This window comes from Apodemus sylvaticus, chromosome 18, assembly GCF_947179515.1.
Source record: "Apodemus sylvaticus chromosome 18, mApoSyl1.1, whole genome shotgun sequence".
NCBI classification, from domain to species: Eukaryota; Metazoa; Chordata; class Mammalia; order Rodentia; family Muridae; genus Apodemus; species Apodemus sylvaticus.
Window position 1 is genome coordinate 62,321,595 of NC_067489.1, and position 14,249 is coordinate 62,335,843.

Sequence of the window (14,249 nt, forward strand, 5' to 3'; positions counted from 1 at the left end):
ATTGGTCCGTACTGAAGCCGGCAGCGTGTGACTCACGTCAACGAATCCCTGGCGGCGCCGGCCATTGGCTGCGCCGATGGAGTGAGGATAGTGAGACCCGCGCGGCCAGCCAGTCGTCCGCGCCGCAGCGCAGCTGGAGGCGGGGCGCCGCGGGAGCGCGTGACGGCGTGACGGGGCGGGGCAGCCGCGCGCCCGGCGTCGCCTTGGCAACCAATCTGTGGGTTCTTAGGCTGCGTGCGCTGGGGAGCATCTTGCTACTCACCTTAGCTTGGCTTCATTCAGAACCCGAGAGAGAAAGTAGTATAAATATTTTAAAGACTGATTTGAGGTTTTGGTCTTGCTTTCATGTGGTTTATTCTGGATTTCGATCTTTCTTAAGACAGGTCTCATGTCTGGTCTGGCCTTTGAACTAGATATGTAACCTAAGGATGGTCTTGACTGCTAATCCTCCCGCCCTGTGTCATCCATCTTGTTTCCCACGCCCTTTAATAAGTGAAGCTTTTTAAGTTTTATTCTTTTTATTACATTTAGTGTGTGTGTGTGTGTGTGTGTGTGTGTGTATGTTCACAAGGGGAGTTAGTTCTCCCCTTCTAGTTTGTGGCTCTGAGGGTTAACCTCAGATACTCAGGCTTACGCTCACTGAGCCTGGTAACTATCTTTTAATAAATCTCTGCATATGGACCATAGGGTACTAGTGCAATGTAGATCCTGCAATAGCTGAGGGGTAGTTGCCAGCGTTTCTATGTTGCAGGTTGAGAACAAAGCTCAGAGAGGCTTGGGGGAGGGCATGATTCTGCTGAGGCCCTGGCAAGGCAGCTCAGGGGTAGAGTTTATGCTTAGCATTCAAGGAGGCTGGGGTTCCATACACTGTAATTGGTTCTAAGTCAAGGGAGTTATCTGTTCCCTGGGGTGTCAAGACCTGTACCTAAACCAGCAAATGGGCTACGAATACCCGAACCTGTGTAACTCTAGTTGTTGTGTGAGTGCCCAAGGACAGGAGAGCTTAGACTACACCACTTGTGAAAGCCTGTCTTGAAATGATGTGATAACAGAAAGAAAATCTTGGGCTGCTGAGATGGCTCAGTGGTTAAGTGCACTGACTGCTCTTCCAGAGGTTCTGAGTTCAAATCCCAGCAAACACATGGTGGCTCACAACCATCCATAATGAGATCTGACCCCCTCTTCTGGTGTGTCTGTAGAGAGCAAGAGCGTATTTACATGTAATAATAAATAAATCTCTTTAAAAAAACTTCTTTAAAAAAGTGTCTTAAAACAAACAAAACAAAACAATAAAATGCCATATCCACTGTGGTGGTGTAACCCAGCCACTTGGTAGGTAGGTCCAGAAGGATCAGAAATTCAAGATCAGCTTTGTCTGCATAATGTGTTCAAGGCCAATCAGGCAACATGAGGAGGCTCTGTCTCAAAACAAGAACCCCCTGGTCCAAGCAAAACTAACTAAATAAAACAGAAATGGTGGCATATGCCTGCAATACCAGTGTTTGGGATGCTTGAAGCAGGTGGATTGTTTTGAGTATGAGGCTAGCCTGGGGTATATAACATGATTTTTATCTTTAAAAAATGCCAGCCTGGAACAGAAATCCACCTGCGTCTGCTAATCATTTAATAAAAAATTGCACAAGGGCATCATTTAGGCTGGCCCTGCTCCTATCTACTTGAAGAATAAACATTTTCTTTGAAGTGCACACTGCGTGAAGGCTATCCTGGAGTTTCTAAAGATGCCATTGTTCCTTCCTTCCTGACTGGAACTGACAGTCTTCGTTTCCCTACAATTCTGGTTTCATCTTCTGAACAAATTCCATTGATAGGTGTTTCTGGTGAATCCAGTGTGCCTTGTACTCATGGCTAAATATTCTACACCCTAAGCACACATATTCTTTATAAAGTGTAGAAGCAAGAAGGTCGGTCAAAGAAAAAGACTGTGTCTCTCGTGAGGCTAAGGTCAAAGCTCAGTCCTTAGACCTCAGTCAGGTAAATTCTGTCTCACAGAGAGCAGCAAAGGATGGACACAGTGAAATGCAACCTACCTAGGGGTTCAGGCACAAAACAAGCACTCTTTTTTTTCTCAAATCCTATGGAATTCTGTGAAATAACACTACTCACCATCTTAATTTTTGTCATAATAAAGTGACAAAGTCTAAGAAATTTCTTAAGGCTCACAATGGCGCACACACAGTACAGGACGCAGACCTGGTTTCTGTGTCTGTGGGTTCAGCACACTGGAGACTCACCTTTACACAGTTGAGAAGCCTAGGCTTAGAGTCTAAGAAACCTGACTCCAATGTATGCTTCTATTCAGTGATGTAACCCTTCGCTCCAAAACGAAGTGCCAGCAGTCATGGAAGTCTATAGAAGACCACGTGCTTAAGAGCAAATAGAAAGAAGGCATTCTTTACACACAGTCAGGTAGTACAGTGTTACACAATGCACAGCAGAGGGTCAAGCCTTACAATAAAGAACCAAATCGTCTGGAAGCATAGACATTCCTACCCTCAACCTTCGACCTCTCTGCTCTCAGCCAATGAGTAGAGTCAAGATAAGCAGGCAGTACAGTTCCCTTGAGAAACGAGCATGAAGATCTGCCCTGGCACTCTACTCAAGCCCAGACTACTTCTATTTCTTTTATATTTTCTTGAAATTACCTCATTTACCTCTTCTTCTCTTTCTCCCAGCCTCTCCCATAGACTCCCTCTTGTTTTCTCTCAAGTTCATAGCCTTTAAAAGACTGTTGTTAGATATTCATAAATATAAAAATACAACCCATTCAGTCTGTATGATGTTGCTTGCATGGGCGTCTTTAGGGATAAGCATCTGGTATTGTGTAACCCAATAGGGTGGGGGTGGGGATTCTTTGAGGAATACTAACTCTCCACATTCCTTACTTGCCTATAGCTCTTGGTCTTAAGTTGAAGCCTCCTAAGTTTTCCCTGTGTCACATCAGCATGTCTGTTAGTGTCGCCTTTATTGCTGAGGTCTTGTGTAGGCAGTCCCGGGGATGAGACTTCATGGGTCTTTCCTGAATCTAAGCGACATAATGTCACAGGAAACTCCCTGTTCTTCCAACCCATACAATCTTTCCACCCGCTTCTGCGATGAACCCCGCGCCTCAGCTGCAGGAATCCTGCTGTAGAAGCATCTGTTGGGACTAAGTACCACATGATCTTACTTTCTGGATTTTGATCAGTTGTGGTTTTCAGTAATGGTCTCTGTCAGCTGGGAAGCAAGGTTTCTTTGCCGAGGGGTAAAAACCACTTACTTCAAGTAGGGGGCTGCTTTCTTAGTAAAATTTCTATGAGTTTCTCTGCCCCAACCTCTGAGCTTTCTTAATCTATTATATTAACAGAATGAGATTAAATTAGGAAATGCATTAAAAATGTAGGGGTAACTTTGATAGCCTTAGAGTTTAGAAGCATAGCACATGAAATGTGCTTGGTCTTGGTCCTGTCCCTGTCACTGTTCCTAAAGCTGTTCTCAATAAAGTCTGATTACCCCAGGGAGCAAAGGTTGCTCATGCCTCAATTTATGCCAATGAGATGACTTAGGGTGTGGTATTTTCAATGCCCAGGAAGACAGCAATCACCAGATTGATGGGATGATTAAAGTATCTTCTTAATTCCACCCACACAGGGAAGGACACTATTAGGCAAGCCCAGTTAGAGTGGTTGAGGCAGTCCTTAAGGATATGACAGCTCCCTGTCTTGCCTCAGAAACATCTCAATCTGTATGCTTTGCAATATCTGAAGCCAAACCAGAATATAAAATGTGGGTGCTAACGCAAACTTTTAATTCTAGCACTCAGGAAGCAGAGGTAGGTGGATCTCTTAAGTTTAAGGACATCTTGGTCTACATAGGATAGCCAGGGCTACATTTGAAACCCTGTCTGATGAAAAAACAAAAACAAGAAAAACCATGAAGCAAACCAGAATGCATCTTCCTAAGTTGTGAGCTATTTTAGCAAATAGGGGTCACCCAAGGAGGGAGTGTCAACTGCTGTCTGCTTCTAGTCAGCTGGGAAGAAGTACCAGTGATTGGCATCTGAAGCTGAGGTGGGGAGGCTGTGGGGACAAGACGGGATCTGACCCTGTCTCCTGATTGGGTAAACCTGAACTACTGGCTACCCAGGCAATAATCTTTGGAGAACTGCTGTGTGTGGGGCCCTTCACACACATGTCGTCACAGGACTACATTTTGTGTCACGATAAAAAGAAAGAACCATTCCTTGGTCGTTCTAGGAAAGAGAATGCCTACTTCCTCTTGGTGCTGCTGTTTGACACGGCTGGATTCCAGATTCATTAGACCCCCGACATGTTTGCTAATAACGGCTACACTGGAAGGCTGCACTAATGTGTAAATTCATGGTTCATCAAGTGAACACAGGCCCTTTCTGAGCAAATTCTATCTTCATTTGTAATGGAGACTTCAACTGTGTAATGTGGTTCTGTTTAAATGCGAAGAGTTTGTATCAACTACAGAGAAATCTTAGCACTTGCTTCTTTCCTGATGAGTATAACTTTTGCTGACCGCCTGGGTTAACCCTTTAGATTCCGGTGCTGATCATCACGAGCTGATTCCTTCCCTCCAGCACCCTTTCTGCTGTGTCCAGCACTCCACCCACTCCCAACGCCCATGCTCCAGCTCCTTGTATTATTATCAAAGCCATAGATACTCAGCTGCTTCTCATCTGTTCCCCCTTCTATCAAGGCTACTTGCTGTTTTTTTTTTTTTTTTAATCTGTTTGCTACTGATCCTAAAGAGTACAGAAATACAAAAACGTTTAAATTTAGCCAATCCGCTACTTTGATGGCTGAGGTCAATTTTTTTTCCCCCAAGAACAACTCCCAGTGGTATCGGTTATTGATTTAATAGCTTTAGCGTACAAGTTACTTTAGCAAAAACTTAAAAATACAAATTTGTTCCAAACATGAGAAAGAACTGTATCAATTTATGAAGTTGAGAACCCAAGGTCTGCAAAAGGAACAGGCAAAAAGTCACACTGGTAAAAACCAAGGACATTGTGAAACAAATAATATACAAACTTTTATTCAAAGATAATTCAAGAAAGACACATGTTGGTCATCTTTAAAGAGATTAATCGAAGATCTCAGAAAAACTATCTGTTCAATACACATGATTAGTCACAGAAAGCTTTCTCTTCCATTAATAGCAGCTAAATTTATACACACAGAAAAAATTCTTAAGACCATGCAAATTCAGTTGAATTCCACACATTCATTATATTCATCAAAAAACCTGCAGGTATGTTCATGCCAGAAGTGTCACTTTAAGAAAAAAAAATTAAAAACACACACCAAAACATGATCAAGATTAAACTAAAGAAAAATAATAAATAAGCATAATTTATATTTTATTTAAAAAAGTTTGGCATCACACATATTAAAGTGTGTTACGCCATGTTCATTCATTCCTCAGAAGTGGCGTTTTTTAAAGTGTTAAGCATTGTTAAATATCAAAAAATACAACTCTGTTTTACAATGTAGTACTGGCATAATTCAAAGTACTGTGCCAATTATAAATAGATAATCAAACATCTTTTTCCAACATATGTAAAGGAAAGCATACAGACACACATTTATATGCACACAATTTATTATAGTCATGTAATCAAAGATATTTATAAAAGCAAACAGTTCCACCCCTCAACAGTGTCGTATACTTACATAGATTTAATTTTAATCTGCCCCAAAGATTCTCTGTTCCCAGGAGATTTTTCAGGAGAAAGAATAAAGATAAAACTTAATTTTACAAGAACACACGTTAACTTTATTCTCTTTCACAAAATAATCCGTAGTCACTCGAGGCTGATAAGAACTAGTTTTTATGAAAGCGACTGTCGCCTAAAGACCACAGTGGAGGGACTGCAGTCTAGGTCTTGTGTGAAGTCAGTCAGCCGCTGCTCGGCGCAGAGAAAGCCTACACAGTGCTTCTACCGAAAATAATCTTCAGTATCCGAGGCCTCTGAAGGCAGATGCTCTCGTCTTCTGATGAGACGTAAAGTGCGGCTACAATTGGAGAGGCGCTAGGCTCTCAGTCCCTTCAGAAACACTTGCTGACGCCTGGTTCTCATGGAATGATACGCAGAAAATGTCCTTCAGGCTCATAATGGTTTATCAATAACTGTGACCCCTGCATGAAGGAACGAAGAGGTAAAACGCGTCACAGACGGCACTGTGCCTTTGAGAAAATCCAGACCTCTGCACTGCTGAAGCCACCGGCAGCATCCGAGTGCCTTTCCTCCAAGCAAGCAGCACCGTGTGTTAAAACTTAGATTATTTTACTTCACTGTGTGTTTTGCCTGCATGTATGATTGCGCACCATATGTGTGCCTACTGAACTCCGAAGTCAGAGAAGGGCATGGGCCTCTGGGTACTGGTTAGAGGTAATGGTGAAGCACAAAATGGTTGCCGGGGATGGGGCCTGGGTCCCACGAAGGACCAACAAGCGCGCTCAACGGCTGCACCGTCTTCCAGCCTTCAATGTTTGCTTTCTTTCTTTTCAAAAAAAGCCTTTTCTTAAAACAAAACAAAACAAAACAAAACAACCAATCCCACCTTATTTTTGTCATTTAACTCTGTGAATATGTGTGTGCCTGAGTATGGGTGCACGTGTGCGTAGAGGTGCCCACAATTCTGGAGCCAGAGGTTCTCTGTAAAAGTGGTTAGTACTCTTAACCCTGAACCATCCCTGCTGCCACAACCATTTTAACATACACAGCTGTAATGAGCCATCTCTCCTGCCCCTAGCACCATTTTAACATACACAGCTGTGAAAGTTCCACTTAGGCCTGAATAAACTCTTCATCAGGCTACCTGGCCTAGAACTTTCTTTTTCCCTATAAAGTTATTGTTGGAGAGAATTTGATTCAGTCAGAAAATAAAGACTTGCACCTGACACTGGCAGGGTCAGCAAACACGCAGGAGGGAGGATATATCCATTATCTTGGTCGTGGTGACCATTTTGTGGGCATGGATGAGTATCAATAGAAAGATACAGTAAAATATACGGGGAGCTGTTCCAAGTCAGTTATAACTCAAGGTAGTTAGTAGAAAATTCTTCCCTAAATCTACATCATTTTATTCTGTGATCCTGCGATACAGTTTTCTGGAATTGTCATTTTGGAAGATGGATAAACAGCAGTGACAATTAATTAGTAAAAATTAACTCCCCCCCGAATATTATATTAATTGTACTAACAATTTAATACTTAAAGCATTATCAGAATTAGTTAACTAACATATAAATGTAGGGTTTTTATTGTTTGTTTTTGTTTTAGGTTTTGGCTTTTCAAGACAGGTTTCTCTGTATAGCTCTGGCTGTCTTGGAGCTCTCTGTAGACCAGTCTGGCCTTGAACTCACAGAGAGCCGCCTGTCTCTGCCTCCTGACTACTGGGATTAAAGGTATATACCATCACACCCAGCCTATAAGACGTCTTAAAGACATCATTATATTAAAAGTTATTATAATTTCTCTTATTGAGAGAATGGTCCAGGAATCACATAATTCAAGCAATGATATACTAAAGTAAGGCATTCTCCCATGAGTCAAGACAGTTCCTGGAGCTGGTCATACTTGTTCTTTTTAATGGTGTAAAAAGCAGGCATAAGTGTCACAATGCACGGCACAGTGAACAGCTCGCCATCATATATGGTACTTAGTCATTAAAATGTATGAAGTACGTTTGAGCTGTAGACTAGGGTATTCCACAATGAGAATGCCAGGGCTTCGTGTGAATACACACACACACCCACGGCACACTGTGTAAGCATACGGCATAGAAGAAGAAGTTCTTACAGGAAAACTGATGTCGGCCTTATGTCAGGAGACAGAGAATGAAGCAGCCTTACCTGCATAGCTTCTCCCCGTGCTCATGCAAGAGGACACAACTGTCCATTTATCTGTGGTGGGGTTATAATACTCTACCGACGCCAAGTTACAGGAACCGTCATCTCCTCCGACAACATACAACAGACCATTAACTGCGCAGACTCCTTTAAAAGTTACGCATAGAGAAAACAATTACTTACAACCTCCAAGTGAGTACAAAACAACCCACACATGCTCACTCAGATGACATGAGAGATACTTCATGGAAGTCGCCGCTGAGGTCTCTCCACAGACCACACAAACGCTGACCTCAGTCAGTCAGACACCTAGAAACTGACTGACCAGGGCAACAGTGGAAAGCTGTGAGCTGGACATTTCTCAGGACCAGCTTACAAGGGCCAACACCACAATGAACTCATACATGGGTGCCAGACGTGCTGCCCGGTGGTCAGCCCCGACTCAAGCCATTTTAGACATAACAGTTCGTTTTGACCTTTAATTTGATGGGCCCTGAGTGAAGCTCGTGGTTGTGGGGTTTCTTCAGATTAACAAACCTCTTAACAAACAAAACATAACAGGGTATGTGGTCAGCACGACCTTGTTTTGAGCCAAGTTATCCTTCTGTGTCAATGACTGGCAGGCATATTACAGCAACAATATGAAATAACTGGCAGGCATGGAACAAAATGGCTACAGCTGTGCCTCAACAGAGGCAGAGGAGGGGATGGGAGTATGCAAGACCTCCTCTGTAAATAGCAGTAGTAGAACAAAGCTCCTACTGTGTGCCACAACTGCAGTAGCTGCTTTAGAGATGACTAAGTCACTAAGTCACTACAACTTTACATAAAGGTTAGAGAGTATTTCCACCTTCATTTAAAAAAAGGGGGGGGGTGGAGGTAGGAAGGAGAAAAGAAAAAAGAAAAAAGGTTAAAGTGGTAATATTTTCCACATTAGCTTTTTAGGGAATTATGAGAAAACATTTATTAACAGAAGGTTGAAATGAGGGCTGGAGCTACCTAGCACAGTGGTAGACCAGTTGCCTGGAAGGTAAAAAACTACTCATAGTTTCAGGTTTTATACTGGATGGTTAAACTGTTTGGTTTCCTTTGAAGGAAGCTGGGCTTGCAGTTCGGTAGCAGCATGTGTGCTAAGCACGTCAACACAGAATGCAGGTTACCGCATTTCTGGTGCTGAGTGCTGAGTCCTCATACCCTTGATCAAGCACTTACTTACCCAAGGACTTATAGGTCCTACAAGGCTTCTAGATTATCTCTTGCTGAAAGACTTTTAATATCTTACAAACGCAATTGATCGGGTAAAGTACATGGCTGACTAGTTAATAATAAATTCCGCTCAGCTACGGACGGCCCTTCCTGTACTGTACTTTGTGTTCCCCTCTGGCCACAAAGAGAAACCAAGAAAACATGTTTAGGGAGCCCGTTTGACCCCTAAGAACTCAGATGGTAGGGACAGGCAGAGAAGGCTGGCATTCCCCTCCCACAAATCGTTCGAGTACAGTCATCCATCACATAACTGGAATAGAAGTGCTGATTCCGTGAGAGAATAACAGAGATGGGAAATTCCTATCGTCTAGAGTTGCCGCAGCCTGGGACAGCTCACCTGACTCTGTTGCATGGGTTTCAGGCAATGCTGAGGTAAACACACCTATGGAACTCCGGGTAGAAACACTGCAAGCACGGTTACATATGACACATGGCACATCACGGTAAATAACCATGCTACTTGTCTCATGTACTTTAGTTATTTGGAAGAATATCCTTCCACTTCTCAGAGAAACATTTACTGTAAAGCAATGTGCTGTTACTCAGGCAGCATCCCTGTTTATGCCTACTGTGAATTTTATTGCATCAAGGGACCACATGTGGTAATTGGCCTATAACATATTGGATTGTGTACATGTGATGTTCACATTGTGAAACACACTTGTGCCTAAAAACTTTCTCGAAATGTGCATCTTGTCTGTAGGAAATATGTCGCTGCAGTTCTTTGACCTTGAAGAGACCTGTATTCTTAAAATTATTTTTTGTTGGGGCTGCCATTTTTTTTGTTTTGTTTTATGAATCTTGAACTACATTAAATCAGGGCAAGCTCTTCAGATTTTCCCTTCAGACAATAATTTGTTGCGTTTATAAAAAGTCTTGTTATGTAATTCAGAATGGCTGGTACCCAAGATCCTCTTGCCTCTAACTTGCCAGTGTTGGTGCAGGTGTGCGTCATCATACCTGGCTCAAGCACCTTTCTTTACCTGTTGTTGATATTTACCCAACTGGGCAAATTCACTTTAAACTGAACTCACTCGTATGTGCTATATGGTAGGCATTTGACTTACTGGGGGTTTCTATTGCTACAACAAAACACCATGACCAAAAAGCAAATTGGGGAGGAAAGGGTTTATTCAGCTTACACACCATTATTGCTATTCATAATTGAAAGAAGTCAGGGCAGGAACTCAAAAAGACAGGATGCTGGAGGCAGGAGCTGAGGCAGAGCCACGGAGGACTTTGAGCACTTCCAGTGCAAACCTTATTTAAGAAGCCATTAACGGGGGGCTGGAGAGATGGCTCAGCGGTTAAGAGCACTGACTGCTCTTCTAAAAGTCCTGAGTTCAAATCCCAGCAACCACATGGTGGTGGCTCACAACCATCTGTACACAGTGTACTCATATACATAAAAATAAATAAATAAATCTTTAAAAAAAAAGGTGTTTAAAAAAAAAAAGAAGCCATTAACATAAATACTTAGGGGGGAGCACAGCTCAGTAATGGGGGCAGAGTGCTCGCCTCACGTGCGTCAGACCTGGGGTTTGACCCCAAGCCCCACCAACATAATTTTTTTATGAGTTAAACAAACCAGATATGATGGCTTTTTATGAGTTAAACAAACCAGATATGAGGATTCCTGCAATCTTAGCATTTGGGGTTCTGAGGCAGGAAGATTTTAATGAGTTTGAAGCTCCACAGAGAGTTCCAAAACAGCCTTGACTACAGAATAAGACCCTCATCTCAAAACAGACAGACACATCTAAGAGTCTGATAGAACGCTTGCCTCGCATTTGTGAGGCCCAGGGTTCAATCCGTAGGGCCATCTAAGTCAGGCATAGTGGTAAATGCTGTTAGTCTAAGTGTTTTATTTATGGAAGTGGAAGCAGGAGGCTCGGAAGTCCGAGGTCATCTTTAGCTCTGTGTGTCTATGTGTGTGTGTGAGAGAGAGAGATACTTTAGAGACCGTATAGCTGCCGACCAGCATTTGGTGATGGTTTGTCGACTGACTGTGGGTGGAACCCTCTTTATTTGGCACTTGAATTCATTTACTTTTGAGCACTTGTACTGACTAGTTTTGTGTGTCAACTTGACAAAGAGTCATTAGAGAGGAAGGAGCCTCAGTTGAGAAAATGCTTCCATGAGACCCAGCCTTAAGGCATTTTCTCAACTAGTGATCAGTGGGTGAGGGCCCAGCCCGTGGTAGGAGGGGCCATTCCTGGGTTGATGGTCCTGGGTTCTATAAGAAAGCAGGCCAAGCAAGCCATGGGAAGCAAGCCAGTAAACAGCACCCCTCCGTGGCTCTGCCTCAGCTCCTGCCTCCAGCAGCCTGTCTTTTTGAGTTCCTGTCCTGACTTCCTTCAGTTATGAACAGCAATATTGGTGTGTAAGCTGAATAAACCCTTTCCTCCCCAACTTGCTTTTTGGTCAAGGTGTTTTGCTGTAGCAATAGAAACCCTAATTAAGCCAAAGGCTCAAAGAAATGAGCTAAATAACAAAAACAAAAAAACAAAACAAAAGAAACCCAACAGAAATACACAAACTAGAAAAACATCAGTTAAATGCAGTATGGATGGCATAATCTTGGGCTGAATAGATAGATACCTGCATTTCTTCTGCACATGTTCATATCTGCAACCTGTCTCCAGGCGTTTGTGGTGGGGTCATATACTTCAACACTTTTTCGTACTAAAGGACCATCATGACCTCCTACAGCATATAATAAGTTGTTTAACACGCCAACACCTAGAAAATACAACCAAGGAAATTAATAGTAGAGCAAGGTAGGCAAGAAACTTGCAGGGCAGCGCAGTTGATGCGGATGCAAACCTCAAGTCCTAACTCTCACTAAATGGGACTGACAGGGAGGCTCAGCTCTGCAGAAGTGGAAGGGAATGGACTGGCAAGGCCTCGGTAAGGAGCCCTATCCTAACAGGAGAGAGAGAGCCAAGGAAAAGCAACAGATGCCAAGCCCTTTAATAAACTCCTTTCACAACATTCTCTGACGCATTCAGTCTGGGAAGACATCCATCCGATAGGAAAGGAAGGGCCCCAAGAAATCTTCCTCACTGAATGAATGATAAGACATAAGGAAGGCAGCGTAGCTTTGACTCTGTGAAAACGAACACAAGCGCTACGCCACACTCTGCTTAGCCCACTTAATAGAACCAGGAGAAGCAGCACACATTTTCACACCCCGTATGCAGATGTCCATCGGTCAGTCTACCTCAGATGCTGGACGGGGCTCCTAGTTACCTGCTCCGCTCCGTCTGGTGCTCATTTCTGCTATGTAAGTCCACTCATTTGCAGTAGCATTATAGCATTCTACTGTGCTAAGACACTGGCGCGAAGCTCCGTCGTAACCCCCCACGGCGTAGAGCAAACCTGGACATGGAACCACAAGGAAAGCCAAATAAACAACCCATTTTCCCCGTCATAAGATAGTAGCGTGTGTTGCTCTGTAGTAATGGTGCTTCCCCTTAAAGTATTTCTAATTTTCATGATATGCGTTAGTCTTGACAAGGGCTAGTATGTGCAATGATTAAGTCCTCTTACAAAGAGTGCATGGAAGAGAGGATGTGCTTTTTACATTTCTTATACTTCCATCAATGATCTGACCATGTACAGGAGACGTACTCTTGTGACTTCAGATAACACTAGCTGATTCATGAACAACATCTCAGAAAACAGAAATACCAGTTGGGGAAGGGAGTTAAACCAAGGGTCCGTAACAGACGGGCTAGACAAATGGCCCAACTCTTAGAGTTCTTCTAAAGGGCTTATTTAATTCCTAGCACACACAGGGCAGCTCACAACCATGTCCGACTTCAGTTCTAGGGGATATGATGCCCTCTTCTGGCATCCATGGTCACATATACGCACACAGTACAGAAAACATATATAAAGGCAAAACACCCATATACATTTAAAAAAAAATCAGTAGCAAAATGTAATACAGAATTCAATGAAATATCTGATGAGAAAAAGCTATGATGTATAACATAATGAAGTATTAATATACAACATGAATGACATTAAAAACAACATGCTACAGGAGACAAGCCAGTCATAAATATGCTGTATGATCTAGTTTACATAAAATGTCTACAAGAGGGGAATATACGTAGTGACAGGAAGTAGTGCTTCCTGGGAACTGCGGAGGAGAGGGAACAGCTAGGGAAGCAGGAATGGTTTTACTGGGTAACAAAAATGTTCCTTAATGATTCATGGTGATAGATACGTATGGAATTATTGAGTCAGACAGGAAGTTTTTATGACATTTCAATTATGTTTTATGAAAGCCACTTTTTTAAAGACATTTTTTTCTTTTTTTGTTAATGAAAGTATTCTTTTTAATATTTATTTATTTATTTTTAATTTATTTACATTTCAAATGTTATCCCCTTACCTGGCTCTCCCCCTGGAAACTCCCTATCTCATTCTTCCCTTCCCCTGCTTCTATGTTCCACCCACCCACCCACTCCCTCCTCCCCACCCTTGATTTCCCTACACTGGGGCATCTATCAAACCTTCAAAGGACCAAGGACCTCTCTTCCTATTGATGTTTGACACAGCTGTCCTCTGACACAGCTGGAGCCATGTGTACTTGGTTGGTGGCTGAGTCCCTGGAAGCTCTGGGGCGTCTGGTTGGTTGATATTGTTGTTCTTCCTATGGGGTTGGAAACCCCTTCAGCTCCTTCAGTCCTTTCTCTAACTCCTCCATTGGGGACCCCACACTCAGTGCAATGGTTGGCTGTGAGTGTTTATTTTTATTAATATATATTTGTGAATGCAGATGCCCACAGAAGGCAGAGACACTGGAGGCCCCTATAGCTGTAGATCCAGGCAGTTGTGAGCAGCCTACTATGAATGCTGCGAATCTAACTCTGGTCCTCTGGAAGAACAGTATATGGTGTTAACTGCTAAGACATGTCTCTAGCCCCTCAAAACTACTTTTCAAAGTATGTAGAAAGCTAGATCTGGTAGCCTTTAACCCTGGCACTCTGGCATTACAAAGCAGATGAAACTTTGAGTTTGAGTGTAACCTTGTCTATATAGTGAGTTCCAGGGCAGCCAGCCAGGGTTACAGAGTGAGACTCTGTCTT

The 14,249-nt window shown here is 42.9% G+C and overlaps 1 protein-coding gene across 1 annotated transcript in view; it reads right to left on the reverse strand.

The window, feature by feature from the left end:
- Positions 1–5,045: 5,045 nt before the first annotated feature.
- Klhl2 (kelch like family member 2) overlaps positions 5,046–14,249 on the reverse strand; it is a 117,004-nt gene continuing 107,800 nt past the window's right edge. The window contains exons 12-15 of the mRNA XM_052162702.1: positions 12,400–12,528; positions 11,749–11,889; positions 7,885–8,028; positions 5,046–6,165 (exon numbers count right to left, since the gene is read on the reverse strand). Coding sequence (XP_052018662.1) covers positions 6,137–6,165; positions 7,885–8,028; positions 11,749–11,889; positions 12,400–12,528 — 443 coding nt within the window. The 3' untranslated portion in view covers positions 5,046–6,136. The remainder of the gene's footprint in view (positions 6,166–7,884; positions 8,029–11,748; positions 11,890–12,399; positions 12,529–14,249) is intronic.